The sequence below is a fragment of the Vespa velutina genome, chromosome 10 (assembly GCF_912470025.1).
Source record: "Vespa velutina chromosome 10, iVesVel2.1, whole genome shotgun sequence".
In the NCBI taxonomy this organism is placed as follows: Eukaryota; Metazoa; Arthropoda; class Insecta; order Hymenoptera; family Vespidae; genus Vespa; species Vespa velutina.
The window spans coordinates 781,656-798,572 of record NC_062197.1 but is presented as its reverse complement, the minus strand read 5'-3'; the positions used below and the strand labels follow the sequence as shown (position 1 = coordinate 798,572).

The following is a 16,917-nucleotide window of genomic DNA, read 5'->3' as shown; positions in this document are numbered from 1 at the left end:
AGTACGTATGTACGTACATCTTCGGGATATGGATACGGAGTTACAGAGAGTATAATTGGTCGGCCCGGAATGCGACACGATCAGAATTCTCGTGTCGTTTTAAAAGTAATCCTTCCGATTCTGCCAATACCGACTAATTCTGTTTTGTCGCGCCGCTAAAAAAACTGACACTGTTCAAAGACGACAATAAGAAGCGGTTGTCGCCAAATATGCTCATTTTACATTACTCTCAAATTCAAAGGGTTATGTACGTGCGTGGTGACTATCGATCGAATTCACCATAAGAATTTTAACGATTTAGAAGAATTCGATTCATCGGAAGAGAGTTTCGACATTCGAGGATTTTTAAAAGAACTCGTAACATTTTATCTTCAATTTGTATAATATAAAGAGTTTTTTTGGGAGCAGTAGCAGGTTTTAGCTTAAATTACATTTATTTACATAACAATATATATATATTACACTTGGATACTCAAAAAAGAGTCGCGATTCGTTCCCCGACGACGAAACGGTCGAATGTTGAAAATTCTTTATTCGTTTTAACTGTCAGTTGGTACTTTAAAAAGTTTCAAAGGTGACAAAGGTACCATGAAAATTAAAAATTACGATCCTTTTCCAAATCTTTCTGCAAAATGTTCGATTCCAGTTAAAACACGATTCGTGAGATCCCACCAGCCAATGTCATTGCCGTTCATTCTACCGTGTCCAATAGCCTCAGCTAGATGAGTGGGAAAAGTGATCTTATGTCTGGCAATACTCTTCAATACTAATGCCGCTATGTAAACGACAAAATAAATGCTGAAATAGAGCGGAATGTACCAAAGCTTTTTCCCAATGAAATAATACGAATAGGGTCTTTTATCGAGTCGTTGATCGTTCATCTCAGGTTCAGGAGTAGTGGTATGATCATGATGGTGATGATGATGAATATATTCCGGTAAATGATCATAGATCACTTCGTGATGATGATAATGATCGTGATCGTGAGGATAACTATCGTCGTCGTTATCATCGTCGAAGGTTGGTCTATCAAATTCGATCGGTTTTGATGGTGGATGATCGTCGTCGAAGGTTGGTCTATCAAATTCGATCGGTTTTGATGGTGAATGATCGTCGTCGAAGATTGGTCTATCAAATTCGATCGGTTTTGATGGTGAATGATCGTCGTAAGGAAACTTTCCAGAAGGAAAACTTGAAAAATCCATTTCGTCATTCTGATGATTTGGAAAAGAATCCATTTGATCCTTGTACGTATTCATCGGCTAAAATCGAATATAACATACATTGTATTATAATATAACGCATTGATCAATATTAATGAATTAAATGATACTTACTTTATCGTTGTTTATAATAGATGGATAATTATCCATTCCAATTGGTTTCGAGATCGGATTATCGATAATATAATCTTTGGGTTTGTCGTAATCGCTCGTTTTGTAATTATAAGGCCCGACGTATACAGGCCTCGAATATCCTGAAATACTTGAACTCGGCGGATTATCGGGACTCGAATCAACCGACGAAGACATCGGAGGACTCGATGGAATTTGTTGTTGTTTGGCTTTGTGCTCGAAACTAGCTGGCGGATGAAATCTTTCTTGTATCTTGATTTTTGATTTCGCCGAGTCTAACTTCGCCAATAAATCCTCGTCTATGGTCGAATACCTGACGACATTATTACGCAATGTCATTTATATTGTTCTATTAAATTTAATCACGAATCATAAATGAACTTACCGTTTTGTCGAAGGATGATCGATGACTTCTCCGTTTTTCAATTTTGGAGTTTTGGATGGCACGTAAATCGGTGACACAGTGATAACGATGTCCTTAACACTCCGACCCTCGCTTTCGGCGTTGCTGGAGACATTGGCTCGCGTTAGTGCCCTTAAAAAAGGAAAAAAGAAAAAAAAGAAGAAAAGAAAAAATATGAAAAAACTTTTTCAATCCTATCGCCCATTAAAAATTCAACTTTTTATTTAACAAGCACGTTCTTTACTGCGTAAAATGACCTCACGATTTTACATGGAATTATCCAATTTGTCAGACAAATAAGCGCTCTCTTATTGTATTTTTATGTTTGACGTGCTGAATGAACCTTGTGATCCATGAAAATGGTCCGCTTCCGGTATTCTTCGTTTCTTGACCATTCTTCGATACTTTCGCGTATGACGTTATTTCCGGTAACGTCAATGTAAATGTCATCGTCAAATCAAGGAGTAGGAACGCGACCAAAATTCGTGGTATCATCGTTCCTGATTTCTACGGATGAATGGTCAACGCCACCTAACTTCTGGACCTCATATAGACTCGTAACTGTAACGGCACGAGTAACTGGTGGGAAAACTTTTGTCCAAAGGATTCTCTACGAATCGCTTTGAAACTCTAAATCAACAATTTCGACATAGAGATCGAAAGAAAAAAAAAAAAAGAGAAAAAGAATTAGCAGCGTTGCAATTCTGCTAAAATAAAAATTAAATCGATCGAGCATCGTCACTTTTTCCAAATAACAATTGGTCTTATTGAAGGGGGAAATTTTTAATATTCTTTTTTTTATTTTCTTTCTTTCGTTCTTTCATTACGACAAATTTTTCCACGAAACGAAAACGTTCGTTCGGTTCTTCGTACGTTCATTGATGTTAAAATTCGTCAAAAAATTCCAACGTCAATACATATCCCGTCTAGTTTGACGATACTAATGAGACCAAACGATGTCTGACTAAATCGCTCTAATTTTCTTCACAAACTATAGCGCACCGTTACGAGGATAATATTGTCGTAACAACGTGTGAATTAAGAGAAAGACAAACAAACGTTAATCGACCTCGTGCGCGAGAAATGTTTTACTCGAAAATGCGTAACTCGTAATATATAATAAATTGAAGATGTAGACTGATGAATTTGTTTGTTCAAAGATAAAACAACATGAGAAAATATTCAATGAGGTAATAAGTAAGAAGGATAATAAGTAATCATTTATATTTATATGGTTTACAGGATTATTGTTTTCATAGAAAACTCATCATCCATTTCTAATGAAACATATCTATCTATTAAGCATATTATCGTACAGAAAAAAAATGTGTGTGCGTGTGTGTGTGTGTACTATGTATATATACATACACACACACACACATTTATGTATGTGTGTATATATATATATATAAAAGGTAAAGTTTGCCATGTCTCCTGCCAAGAACAATATTTACAACGTACATTAACTATACAACTTTTATATACAAAAAACATTAACTATATAATTTACATACTATCGAAATCTTATTTATCATTAAATGATAATCATCGTTATAACAATTCGTATATACGGAACGATTATGAAATTGTTACGGAAATTTGTAGAAAAAAAGGGGGAAGAAGAAAGGAGAAAGAAAAAATATATGTATACGTTTCTCTAAAGGACACACGATCGGATAATTAAGAATAAAAAGGGTTCGCACATTCTTCCTTCCCTTTTTAATTAATCGTTCTTTCCTTCTTCGTAAATTATTCAGAGATCTTCGAAAGGAACTTATATATATTTTAAATGTCCGGTCGTATCTCTATCGTAATATTACAATCCTCATCCTCTTGGCCCTCTATAAAATTAGGATTGACCAATCCATTTTGTCCCTCGATTTTCTCTTGATTAGTCGTAATCGATGATTTTTCAATAGCTTCGAGATTTTTCGCATTTTTAATAGCCTCGAGATCCTTCGGGGAGATATCCTTTTCCATGACAAAATTCTCGTTGTCGATTCCAAGCGCATCGATCGATTTCTTCTCCTTTTCATTGTCCGTTCGATGCTGATTCTTTTCGTCCAAAGCGATCTCAACGATACCACGATCAAGACCATTCTGATTCTCCGTCATCGTCTTTGGTTTTTTCTTTACAATGTCGTTCCCTTCGACTTGAGGCCTTTTCTTCAAATACAACGCATTGAAGAAGAAGTATATTAAACCGGTCACTAAGGAGATCACAGCGAAGATCTGATACGTCGGTCTGGTACCGAATGCTTTCATCAGATAACCACCGACCAAACTACCAGAACCTTTACCTGTGAACAATATATATGTAATATTATATATGTACCAAGAACAATAGAAGAAAATCGAATTAAACGATATAAAGTATTATTATTATTATTCTCTTACCAACTCCATAATAAAGTCCACCGAGTAATCCCTGTATCGAGGTGTCCGTTGTAGAGGTAGATAATTTTGCTGCGTAAGTAACAGCTGCCGTGAAACTGAGAGACGATGTAACTGATTCGAGAGCCTCGAAGATCAATGTAAGCCAAGGATTGTAAATCAAAGAGTAACCTAAATAAAATAAATAATTGTCATCGATAAACTTATTTGATAGACGAGTTAAAATCTTTTTTTACAGGAATGTACACGTGTGATTTTTTTTTTCTTTTTCTTTTTCTTTTTTTTTTTTTTTTTTTTTTTTGATTTCTTACCACAAAGCCTAACAGCGTAAAAAATAAAACCGATGAAAAGGACATTAGCATGGCCGATCTTCGATATGATTGGTCCAGAAAGAACGAGCAAAGGAATTCCTGCTATACCACCGACCGTTATAGTAATTCCCATGAGTGATCTGGAACCTCCTAAATCCTGGATCAACCAAAAGAGGAAAGACTCGATGTATCCCCAAGCGGTCCCTTGAAATATTTTGTTATTGTTACATTTATATTTCGTTAAGATTTAAATGATAATTAAAGAATCTTGTATAGGAACTTTTTCTCACCGAGAATAAAACATGCTATGAAAAGAGCAACCACTTCGACGTTCTTAAGAACTGTGAGAACGTCGCTGACAACATTAGTCGCAGGTGATTTGAATTCCAAATTAATAGCTAACATAAGGAAACCCGATATCAATTTCAATGCAGCGTATAAATAAAATGCTGGTCTAGAAATAGAAAATAACATTAACAATCGTACATGTTGTTCAATGAAAATAAATATATTTATATATATATATATATATACATATATGTATATATCGATTGGATCCTTCGATCGTTTGGAAGAGTTTACCTAAAGTCCGTGTATCCTTTATCCCTACTGGCATAATCTATCAAAAGACCAGACAACGGAGACGAAATCATACCACCGATACTTCCGTAAATTCTTTGAAGACCGTAATCCGCCTCCTGTTCTCTCAATATTGCAATAACTGCACCTTCGAACATGGCGAAGGTGGTTCCACCGATGATTCCTAAAATAAAAAGCAGACATTGATAAGTCATTGGATTCATTGGAACGATATCGATGCTTATTTCTCCAATTCACTTACCAATAAATACTCTAATCACCAGGTATAACCAGAACGTCAATGTAATGTTATACTCGACTTGCATATCCATGTTCAAACATACTTCCTTTCGGGGCATTGTAACGATACATTTTTTAACACAATTCTCAATATCGAGTATTTGATATGGCTCTGGACTTTGGGCATAATCAAGGAGTGGAACTTTTACAACGATCGTTTGATCATCTTCGTTAAAATTTTTACAAATTACTTTCTCAAAAATTTCACCATTCCAGGATACTTTCTCTGCGATAAATTTTTGTCGTTCCTCTTCTATGTCCTCCTCCGTCGTTTCCAATTTATTTAATTTCGATAAATAGGATTGTCTGTTCATAGTTCGATCGATTTTCTCCTACGATTATATTATAATGAAGTATTGCAGTGTATTTTCGTTAAATCGATTTAACATAATAATGTTACAATTTATCAGATCTCACATTGGACGAATCAATGAATTGTCCGAAAGTACATAGGGTTCGATTTTCGTAAACTTTGACGGAGTCAAAATTCTCGAGAAAAGTCGACGGACTGCAAGAGAATTCGTAAAGTGAATTTGTTGGGAAGAAATAAGTGTTCTTTGACAAACGACGAACCGACGTTTTAAAGAATTCATTGTTTTTCAATTTACGATTTATTCTCATGTCCTGTATTTGACCGATGTCCTGCGAAAAGAAAAAAGTTTTTTTTTCTACCTCCTCTTTCTTTTATTTAATCAACTTAAAATCTACAATGATTTTTATTCGGACAAATCAATAAAATATAGATACCTGTGGGATGTTATTCAAAGAGGCAGTATACTTGAACGAATCATTGGCACCCATTTTAAAATCGTAACTCATAATCGTATACAATCTCGAAGTTAATAGGGCTTGCGAATTGGTTTCATTCTGTTCGTCTATGTGACAGGCATACCTAAAACACGTCTTTATGCTATTCAGATAACAATTTTTTTTTTGCTTTTTTTTTTTTGTTTTTGATAGGAAAGATTAAAGCATGAATTAAATAAGACGAAAACAGGAAGATGAAATACGCGAATCGGTATCTCGTAATAAATATTATAACAATTATTTAGAATTAAACTCGTCGCAATAATTATTATCTCTTTGGATTGTCATCTTCGTAGTTAAGATCATTAAAAGTAATTATCTTTGCTATACAATTAATTTTGTTCTTTCCTCGAGATCAAACAGGAACACAATGGAGAGGCATGAATTTAATCTAATAGAAAAAAAATCTCTAAATTTAGTAGAAATAAATCTCTAATGAAATTCGTACTTACCCACAGCTCTCTATCTTCGTAGCAATCTCTGAGCTCAAATCCGTTTCGCAAGGGTGACTTTGACTCATCGAATATATGAGCTCGCCATTTTTACTTGCACAACTCGCGTCCATTATAACTCTCTCTGGAAATTCGACTGTAACTCTGCCTATTGGAACGAGTAAGAGAAGTAACGCTGCTACACCGCCAAGAGAAGAAAAGAATGATAACAATATCTGCAATCAGGAGAAAGAAAACCCATTGTTAATGACGAACCATGACGTTTTTTATTCTTACAAATAAAATCCATTGATTTACCCGAAAATTTCCAACTCGATCGGCAAACATCCCAGCCAATGGTGGCATCACTATAGCTGCGATAGGTGTAACGGCACTCATTATGGCTGTTTCTTCTACATTTATACCTAATTCTCTCATGTGAATCGTCAGATAAGGATAAAGTACGTAGAGCGCTAAAAGTAGAAAGTATTCGATAATTGTCAATTTTGCCGTTATATAATAGAATTGAAAGGACAATTGAAAGGACTGTTCTTTATTTTTTTCCTTTTCTTTCTTTCTTTCTTTTTTACTTACTCGATGCTTGAACGAAAAATATCAATTTGAGAGGTAGCAATTCTTTGTGCCGAAAATCTTTGGCGATACGCCGAAAGAAACTCTTGATCAACATCATTGTCTTCGTTCTTTCTTTTTTCTTTCTTCTTTTCTTATTTTTTTTTTTTTTATTTTTTTATTTTTTTGCTTTTTCTTTTTTTAGTACCTTCGTACTTCGTATTTTTGTTCGTCAACAGTTCATGAATAAAATTATCGAATAATCTTATATCTCAATTCGATCGAGTTTTATTATCATTCTCAATAATCGATTCTCCTTTCATAATCTGCATATGAATCAATAAGAATGATTATTTATAAAGTAAAATTAAACGAGATAATAGTATATTATCAGAATGAAAACATTTCGAATGATTTGTAATGATATTATTTACGAGAGTATCAATATGTAAACGAGTATTTATAAATCAATGCAATCATGCGTATACTACGGTTCAATGTAACACACTGGTAAACTGACTCTACACGAGCGTATCGATAAAAAACAAAGTGAAACAAAAAGAAAAAAAAAGAATACTCTTTTGTCATTCTCCTTATCCCAACACATATTTCTCTCGTATTTACAAAGTTCAACGGGACACATCAATCACGATAACACGCTTTAATCCAATTAAAATACTTGTTTACGATTAATTGTATCAATGTCATATATATATATATATCAATTCCAATACGCTTTTATTACGATCAAAAGATGATGAGTAAAAAGAATGATACTCAGTTCTAATGGATTTTTATTCAAATTCAAAGATGAATGGAAGAATGATAAAGCTCGAGTACTTGACCGACTAACGACTGAAATCTATCTGAGAAGCAAACGGAAGGCATTTGGTGTCGATGCCGTTTGCTTCCATGAGTTGGGTGTGTCAAAAAAAAAAAAAAAAAAAAAAAAAAAAAAAAAAAAAAAAAAAGAAGAAGAAGAAGAAGAAGAATTACATTTAATTTCACAGTGGACAAATGTCAAAGAGAGTAGAAATATGTTTGTTAATCATTAACAGACCTGTGCCAATGTACCAGAAACGAATACGAACGTTTTCTAACGTAATTCTTGAAAGTAATGGTAATATTATTTGGCTAAACGTTAAGCTAAAAAAGGAATATATAATAAATGAATATTCCTTGTTGAATATAAAATTCTAAACAAATCGAAACATCTACATTTTCAATTCTTTCAGATAAAAACTATTCTTATTTTTTAATAATACTTCTTCATTGACGAAACGATTAGATTTTAGGCGAACAAAAAAAAAATTACTATCAAGGATTCTAAAATATCGAGGATCTTTTTTTCTTTAATTGTCCAATCTTCGATAAACGATACCTATCAATGATATATATTTTTACAAACGTCGACCCTGATAAAGTATGCCGTAATTCAATAGAAATGTCACGACTTTTACATAACGGTTTTACAATACATGACACATCGTGCCATGATACTTCCGTTCGTCCCAACGATGAACCATCGCCCTTCTTTAAAATGATCACCAAGTATAGTATTCGAATGGTCAAGATTTTCCTTTATTCTTAATTTATATTCGAAGGGAATAACGATCGAACGAACCGAGTAACAAATTTTCTATGATTTTGATTTTCCTCGTACGTGTAAAAAAAAAAAAGAAAAAAAAAAAGAAGAAGAAGAAGAAGAAGAAGAAAGAAAAAAAAAAAAAGAAACGAATCGCTCGTAAAAGCGTCCATCGAACGTTTAACCAACCTTCGAGTCATGGACAAAAACAATTCTCGATACTTATCCCACATAATAAAATAGACTTCATTCTCATCTTTAATTCATCGTACGAATCGATTCCGTCGTTGAAAGTGATCCGTATAACAAGGAGCGAAAAACGCGAAGGAAAAATAGTTTTGAAAAGTTCTGCGGAGATAAAATAGATCAATAGAATTTTTCTTTTAACGGAAGGATAAAATAACTTAACTATTTGTAAGCTTTTTAAAAGCTTCCGAAGTTCGAAGTAATCGTATAGCTCTTGTGCATATAATATATTATCGTCGAATAATCGATTTCTTGGTAATCGTTTTATCGGGATAACGTGTATACCGAATTTCTAATATCGCTTAGACGATAATCATTTTTAAGAAACGACGAATTTGATAAAGAAAATAATAAAAACTTTTCTTTATTTTTTTTCCTATTTCTTTTTTCTTTTCTTTTTTCTTTTTTTTTTTTTTTTTTTTTTTTTTTTTTTATTTCTACCTTCGATTTAATTGCCACAAATGTCAAAATAATAATTCAACGATTATCGTAATAATTTAGCCGCTAATTAAAATGTCATTAGTTCTAGCTGCAATTTATCCGCGTTATTCTCTTCGAACAATATCGCAAAAAAAGATCAATCCAATCAGACGAATTAAATGACACCGAAATAATTCCTTGCGCTCTTTTTATCCCCCTGTCCTGGTCCCCCTCGCTCCCCCTCACCGCCCCCGTCCTTCTCTTCTCTCTCGTGGACAATATAAAGCGTTGATACGATCTACAACAATTTTCGATTCTACTACGCAGAATGTGGATCACGTGGAGGGAAGCATGCCGCAATGCAATCGTTGTTCACGCTTATCACGTATTTATTTTTTTTTCTTTATTTTTTTTTTTTTTCTTTCATTTTCTTTCAATTGTTTTCTATTAATTTTTTTACGAAGCACGAACACGATTCAAAAAATTACGTAAATATCCTTTGCATTTTTCACGACGGTGCGGACGACAAAGCTATTAGGAAAGGAAAATAATACTGTTGCTAATTATGTATCTCACTAATACTAAACAATGCACGATCATGCGGTATCGGTAAATATATGTAAAAATAAAACGAAAGTATGTCTCAAAAGAAACAAAAAAATCTATGCACGATCTCCTCCTGCATTTAACATTTTAATATTTCCTTAACTCAAAGTCACGCGCGCCGATAATTGAAATCTCCAGTGTATAAGTAAATACTTGCGAAATTGCAATAGCAAACAGAGTGAAAAGAAGAAGAAAAAAAAAAGAGAGAAAAAATAAAGAAAATAAAAAAGGAAAAGTAACGAAAGGAACAAAGGAGTAAAAAAGATTTTCTGATTCGATCGAGAAATCAAAGAGATATCTCTCTCTCTCTCTCTCTCTCTATCCCTCTATCTGGCATTATTTTATATATTAACTCGCTTAGTTTTGCTTGTGTTGCAAGAAAATTTCGAGAAGGAAGAGAAGAAGAAGAAAGAACAGAAGAAGAAGAAGAAGAAGAAGAAGAAGAAAAAATTATGGCTCTTCTGGCGTCGTGTCGCGCGTATGTCCGAAGGATCACGGTGAATTACGAGACGCGAATACGGTAATTACCACGAATTGCTGGTACCGTCGACGTTCAGCGTTGGTCCATTACAAATGTAATTGCATAACTCGTCCGCGCGAGCGGACCTTGCAAACGTAAGACTAGTACTAAGTACCTTCTTCCTTCAATGTTTTCTGACAGCTCCAAGATCGTTCTTTTTCTCTCTTTATCTTTTTTTCCCTCTCTTTCTCTCTCTCCTTTTCTTCTTCTTCTTCTTATTATTTATTTCTTCTCCATGATATCCGGATAATCGAGCGAAGAATTTCGTAAAATGGATAATTTCTTATTTACGTCATTTCAAGGAAGATTAGTTTTCTTTCTCTCTTTTTCTCTTTCTTTTTCTCCCCTCTCTTTTCTCTAAATCCTAATCAATTAATATTTTACAATACCTCGTGCAAATCGTTTACCAACAATATTTTTAAATATATTTTACAAAAGAATTAGTCTTGATAATGAGAAAAATTTAATAGCTTAGCTATTTATCATTATAGAACAAAGTCTTGTGATCGAAGGCTTAGCAGAAGACGCGCCATACATATTTACGGACGACATATAAGGTTGATAGACACTGGTTTTCTACCGGTAATGAGAGTTTACGATCGTAGAATGCTAAATACTTATTTCCTTCGTGCTAGGGTATGAGGTTAGAAGCTATAATGTTGTCTAGGTACTACATAAACTCTTGCGAAGGACAAAGGTGAAACTTGAAAAGGATAGGAGAAAGAAGGAAAAAAAAAATATCTAATCTGGAGTTATCGATCGTTCGATCGATCGGTCCTTTAAAATGTTGATGAAAATGAAAAAAAAGAAAAAAAAAAAAGAAAAAAAAAATAGAGAAAAGAACAAAATAAAGTATATATTTCAACATCGTTGTACAGCGTACAACGTGAAATCGAAAGAACGTTGCCTAGGCGAATTTCACGCTTCACGATCACGATTAAATGCTCTCGATCCCAACGATCGATTCATTTCCGTCGTTGATGCAACGCGAAAAATCACGGATATACCTTTTGTATCATTATGACTCTTGGTCTATCTTCTATGTTACAATCTTTTCTATAGTAAAATAATTTTATTTATTACTCTCCTTCTCTCTCTCTCTCTCTCTCTCTCTCTCTCTCTCTCTCTCTCTCTCTCTCTCTCTCTTAAAAATGTTTCTTATAAATTAATATATTTCACAGTTGTTTCAAACTTTATTCGCTTGTTAAACGCTACGATGAGATCAGACAACAAGACGAAATCTTCTTGAAAGGTCACATGACGATTTATTTGTCACGTGAGAACGAACGCATACACTCACACTCATACACACACACACACACACACACACACACGACACACGCGCGCATGCGCGCGTGAAAGTTACTCTTTGATATTTCGAAGGAACTCATTATAATTGATTAAATGTACGTTTAAGAAGTCATTATTTATATGATGATCGTTTAAAAAAAAAAAAGAAAAAATTACAAAAAAAGAAATGACAAAAAGAAAAATAAAAAAAAATTAGCAGCAGACGATTGGATGAATCAATTATTAATATATTCAGCGATTATCTTCAGTATCGTACATCGACGCCGATGAAAGTTATTTAATAGTCATAAGGAAGTGAAATAATGTATTATAACGGATTGCACGTTCTTCTTTGTTCAAGGCTCGAACACGTAACGCTAATTAAATGAGGGTCACTGATAGCAATTCTATTTTATACATTTTCTTCCTTTATATATTCCAGTATACGTTAATATCAACGAAAAGAAAAAAAAAAAGGAAAAACAATCCTTAAATTAATTTTATTCGTTCCTTATATCATAAAAATGTGACGAACTATTTAATAGATTTAAAGATTTTGTCCCTGTGCAATCAAACAAGAGGGAGAGAGAATGAAATCGTGAATGTCTATTGCGAAAGTTCACAATAGAAGGTTCGTTCAAGTATCTACGTTCCTTGAATAATTTCTGTTTAAAGTTACTCTATGTGATGTATATATATGTATGTACGTATGTATGCACCATGGCTCTCATCTATCTTAAGAAGAGATCTCTTAAATGTCAGAAGAACGAAGGACGAGAAAGATCGTGGCGTGAATTACGTTTACTTCTTCGTCGAAAGGATGATTGTGATCATTGATCAACTATAATCCATCGCTGTATATTTTTATTATTTTTGCGTCTTAAAAGAAAAATATTTTATTTGCGATCGATCGTAAAAACAACTTTTGCTTTCTCTCCTTTGATCGATGAACACGAGAACGATAAAAATATACTCAAGTTCTATCGAAATCAGGTAGTAACTAACTAGGTATCTTTGTGCAAGATGAAGCTTCAAAATGGAAGAGTATAGAGAGAGAGAGAGAGAGAGAGAGAGAGAGAGAGAGAAAGAGATTCGTGGAACGGATCGAGTAACGGAGAATAGGATATAGAATATGTCTATATGTATGTACATAACATGTGTACATGTATCTCTTCTTAGAATGGTCCATCTCAATTATCCATTTTGTCCGATTACGTTCGAAGCTCTCCGTGTAGCGGATGTTATCGAGACATAGAAAGTCGTAACTGGGTGAACCAGTTGTTATTTACAAGACTTATTATTGAGCATGAAGGTAATATATTAGAGACAGTAAGATGGACGCCGACAAAGTTGGCGAATTTTTATATTTCATTCTTGTCTTTTTGAAAGAAGCAAAAAAAAAAAAAAAGAAAGAAAGAAAAAGAAGAAAGAAAAAAAGGAAATGAAAACATGATTGTGAAAAAGGATGATATTGTATGAGAAAGATAAAAATTATTGAAATGATAAAAATAAATAGAAATATATTCATATATCGTTTTAAAATCGTAAGACTTTCATTATACTATTATAATTGCTCGAACTAAAAAGAGTACGCATATTCGACGATACGAGCTAACAAATTGGGGTTAATCTCGAGTGAACTCTAATCGTGACACTGTCACGTTAAACCCCGTCAAATGTCAAATCATTATTTAATGAAATAAAGTGATATATTATTCTATAAAGATATTCTACTAAAATATCAAATATATTTTACACGGAGGACGAATTTTAAATAAGATTGAAGATAATTGAAAAACTATATACTTATCAAGGTTGTATCTTCTTGCAAGTTTTTTTCTTTCTTTCTTTTTTTTTTTCTTTTTTTCTTCCTTTTTTTCTGAGTAATACGAGTCCGACTCGCAGAGGACTCATCTCGATGATCCTCGCGTGTCTTCTTCGCGATCTTTCTTTAACGATCGAGAAAGATATTATCATTTACATCGATCGAGATAATTTTCGATGCAATAATAATTAACGCGATTAATATTTCAATCATTTATCATAAAGGAATGTTTTAATAACGATTGAAGTTATCATATCAAATGAACGTTTATGCGTTCATTAACTTGAAACGATTGTTTCTCGTTTAATTTATACCTCGTTAAAACGAAATAATTGTTTCTGTATTCTACAATGTCGAATAAATATAGCGTACGAATAAATTTCTATGAGATTATATCTTTATTAACGATCTTTATTTCTAACAAATCATGAAAGTTAAAACCGATTACAAAGTTTTTGCGTAATACAAAAGTGATTGAATTTCAGCACAAACACGTTCTACGACTTTGTCCGCATGTATCGTACATTACTAACGTTAGATCCATTTCAAAATGAATACGTACGGATATTCTCTACGATCGAACAATGGAATTCAAAATAAATATTTATATAAAACGAAGATAAACAAAAAAATGACGATGTCGAGAGATCATTGTGAATACGAACGAAGGAATTAATTGATCGATAAATTTCCTTCCTTTCATTCCTTTCTTTCTTTCTTTTTTTTTTTCTCTTCTTTCGAATCGATCGTAAAACAATTCTTTTCAATCTTTGGTTTTTTTCCCGTCGCTTGGAAATAATAAAAACGATGATTTATCCGTTCCGTAAATTCTCTCTCTCTCTCTCTCTCTCTCTCTCTCTCTCTCTCTCTCTCTCTCTCTCTCTCTCTCTCTCTCTCTCTCTCTCTCTCCTTCCCCTTTCTTTCTGTCGTGTTTTGTAATGAGATATAAAAAGAAAAAAAAAGAACATTCATCGTCGTCCGTTATCAAATATATATATATATATATATTTTTTTTTTCCTCTCTGTAATAAGAGAAAAGAACGAGCGATATATCGTCATATATAATTTATGCAAATTTATTCGCATTAACAGAATCGAAGGAGGTATTTAACGAAGAAACAAAAAAAAAAAAAAGAAAAATAAAGAAAAAAAAAAAGGAGGAAAAAAGAAAATAAAAGAGAGGAAAAAAAGGAAAAGATACAAAGTAAACGTGTTCTTGGAGCAATTGATTTTTCTCAATTATTATAGCCCACGATCGGAACACTTAGGTAAAAGTCATCCAAGATATCGGACATTCGATGTTGCTTTCACTATGCCGCTGTTAGTCGAGCACAATACGAACGAGACAAACTAGCAAATCGGGTCAAGTGCATCGGGGCCGTTGATTATTAGCGTGTCTATCCAAAGGAGAGACTCCTCTCTCTCTCTCTCTCTCTCTTTCTCTCTCGGTCCAGCCTTTCTAGAGTGCGTCCGAAGAGGAACTCGCAAATTATGCGCTCGTCGAGTCCTCAAGAGAATGCGCGCGAGCTTTGAAAGAATATTTTACAATATACGGACGCATACACGCGCAGATAGAACGAGAATAAGAATCCATCGCCGTGTTTGCACTTTCCATTAGAATCCTTTTACGAAGAAAATAAAGAAAAGGAAAAGGACATTGTTTCATGATTGTGAATTATGTTGATTGCGAAGTTTCAAACGAAAAAGGAAAAGAGAGAAAAAAAAGAGATCGTACGATTTCACTTTTACGATGTTCATAACGTTCCTAAGAGAAACGTAGACACCAAAAGAATTTTTATATTTCAATCTCTCTCTCTCTCTCTCTCTCTCTCTATCTCTCTATCTCTCTCTTTCTTTCTTTCTTCTCTTTCTTTTATTATTATTCGTCAAAAATTAAGTATCGATAATGTCAAGAGATAAAAGTTGATTCGATACGCGAAAAGGGAAAGGAACCAAATACTCTCGAATCCCCTTTAATCCGATTACGATGTGTTTATATTATTCGTGAATGTAACATACATATACTATGAAAGTGTCATCGACTTATATTATACAAGTCACTTTTTTACGAATAATTGTTTATAAATTGCATTATACACACTTTCTCTCTCTCTCTCTCTCTCTCTCTCTCTCTCTCTCTCTTCCTCTTTTCCTTTCTTTCTCTTCTAAAATCTTCTTATAAATTTAGATACATAATGTATAATCAATACATTTATCAATAAGATTTATATCCTTACGTTCACGAATGATTTAATATCAGAAAAAATTCGCACGTGCTTTATCATTAAAATTATTTATCATTGAAACAACATCAAATTAAAAGAGCAATAATTATTTTTATCTCGATGTCGACCTTCATTCCGTGTACGCGCCATTTCTTTTTCAAAATTATTCAATGAAATTACGTTGCACTCGAAGAATCAAATTTGTGCACTCGTTCTCTCTATTAACGATGACGTACTCCTTCATGATTTACGCCGAACGAATTCACAAAAGGAACTTGCGAATTACTTTAGATCGAAAGACGGATGTCATAAAAAGTGGACGCGTTAGGGTTGCCTCGGCAAATTACCGATAATTTGTCACGCGCGAGAATTGTTGAACTCTCTCTCTCTCTCTCTCTCTCCCTCATATCAATCGAATTGTTTTCGAAACTTTTTGAAAATATCTTATTTCTCCTAATTATTTTTACATGTTTAAACAATTGATTATTCGTATAATATATTATTAATAAGTAATAATAATTAGCTTACCTTCAACGCATTCCATAAAGTTCATTCACGTTCTGTAACGTTTCGCGTTGAAATAAAATTGATCGTTGGTATTTTTTAAAAATAAATTCGAGACTAAGATTCTTCCAAGATGGATATATGAGGATTGTAAAGTAATATATATATATATATATGTATATGTATATATTACTTCAAATTGTTGAAGTAGTAATTAATTAAAAAAAAGATCGATATGATCGAGTCGATCGATGCCACGTAATCCACCACGAAGATCGCGTTCTCGGTCGAGAACAGTAGTGCTCGTCGTAAAAGTTCAGTTATTTTTTCTTTTTTTTTTCTTTTCTGTTTTTTTTTTCTTCTTTTTCTCTTTTTTTTTTTTTTTTTTTTTTTTTTTTTTATTTGTTACGAATAAGTTTTACGATCACGTTCGAGTATGTACTCGTATGTCCGCACAACGCGAAGTCGTGCAGGCTACTGAGCTCTCCGATCGCGCTATGCCAACACCGGTTCGAAAACACGTATTCTAATAAACCGAAGGTTGTG

The 16,917-nt window shown here is 33.3% G+C and overlaps 2 protein-coding genes across 6 annotated transcripts; both read right to left on the bottom strand.

The window, feature by feature from the left end:
* Positions 1-578: 578 nt before the first annotated feature.
* Positions 579-2,834, bottom strand: LOC124952017. 2 transcript variants are annotated; one of them, XM_047501298.1, is made up of 4 exons: positions 2,102-2,834; positions 1,741-1,890; positions 1,338-1,668; positions 579-1,262 (listed from the first exon to the last, which is right to left on the bottom strand). In XM_047501298.1, the coding sequence occupies exons 1-4, from the start codon at positions 2,251-2,253 to the stop codon at positions 603-605; spliced, it is 1,293 nt and encodes a 430-aa protein (XP_047357254.1). In that variant the 5' UTR covers positions 2,254-2,834; the 3' UTR covers positions 579-602. The 2 variants fall into 2 exon arrangements, with proteins under 2 accessions (XP_047357254.1, XP_047357255.1); XM_047501299.1 differs by having other exon boundaries at positions 1,741-1,863.
* A 131-nt stretch (positions 2,835-2,965) lies between these two features.
* Positions 2,966-16,865, bottom strand: LOC124952014. 4 transcript variants are annotated; one of them, XM_047501283.1, is made up of 13 exons: positions 16,396-16,865; positions 10,536-10,891; positions 7,175-7,476; positions 6,899-7,053; positions 6,602-6,816; positions 6,090-6,252; positions 5,760-5,984; positions 5,305-5,674; positions 5,046-5,226; positions 4,754-4,917; positions 4,464-4,667; positions 4,156-4,323; positions 2,966-4,058 (listed from the first exon to the last, which is right to left on the bottom strand). In XM_047501283.1, the coding sequence occupies exons 3-13, from the start codon at positions 7,269-7,271 to the stop codon at positions 3,544-3,546; spliced, it is 2,457 nt and encodes an 818-aa protein (XP_047357239.1). In that variant the 5' UTR covers positions 7,272-7,476; positions 10,536-10,891; positions 16,396-16,865; the 3' UTR covers positions 2,966-3,543. The 4 variants fall into 4 exon arrangements, with proteins under 4 accessions (XP_047357239.1, XP_047357240.1, XP_047357238.1 ...); XM_047501284.1 differs by having other exon boundaries at positions 10,643-10,891; XM_047501282.1 differs by lacking the exon at positions 10,536-10,891.
* Between the last annotated feature and the right edge of the window lie 52 nt (positions 16,866-16,917).

Excerpts from the sequence above, each read along its gene's own strand:
- LOC124952017 (XM_047501298.1), bottom strand. The coding sequence starts at position 2,253 with ATGATACCACGAATTTTGGTCGCGTTCCTACTCCTTGATTTGACGATG. Across the intron at positions 1,669-1,740 it reads GATCATCCTTCGACAAAACG|GTATTCGACCATAGACGAGG; the intron begins GTAAGTTCATTT and ends TAATGTCGTCAG. Across the intron at positions 1,263-1,337 it reads CTATTATAAACAACGATAAA|CCGATGAATACGTACAAGGA; the intron begins GTAAGTATCATT and ends ATTCGATTTTAG.
- LOC124952014 (XM_047501283.1), bottom strand. The coding sequence starts at position 7,271 with ATGATGTTGATCAAGAGTTTCTTTCGGCGTATCGCCAAAGATTTTCGG. Across the intron at positions 4,324-4,463 it reads TTACGCTGTTAGGCTTTGTG|GTTACTCTTTGATTTACAAT; the intron begins GTAAGAAATCAA and ends TATTTTATTTAG. Across the intron at positions 4,059-4,155 it reads TGGACTTTATTATGGAGTTG|GTAAAGGTTCTGGTAGTTTG; the intron begins GTAAGAGAATAA and ends TATTGTTCACAG.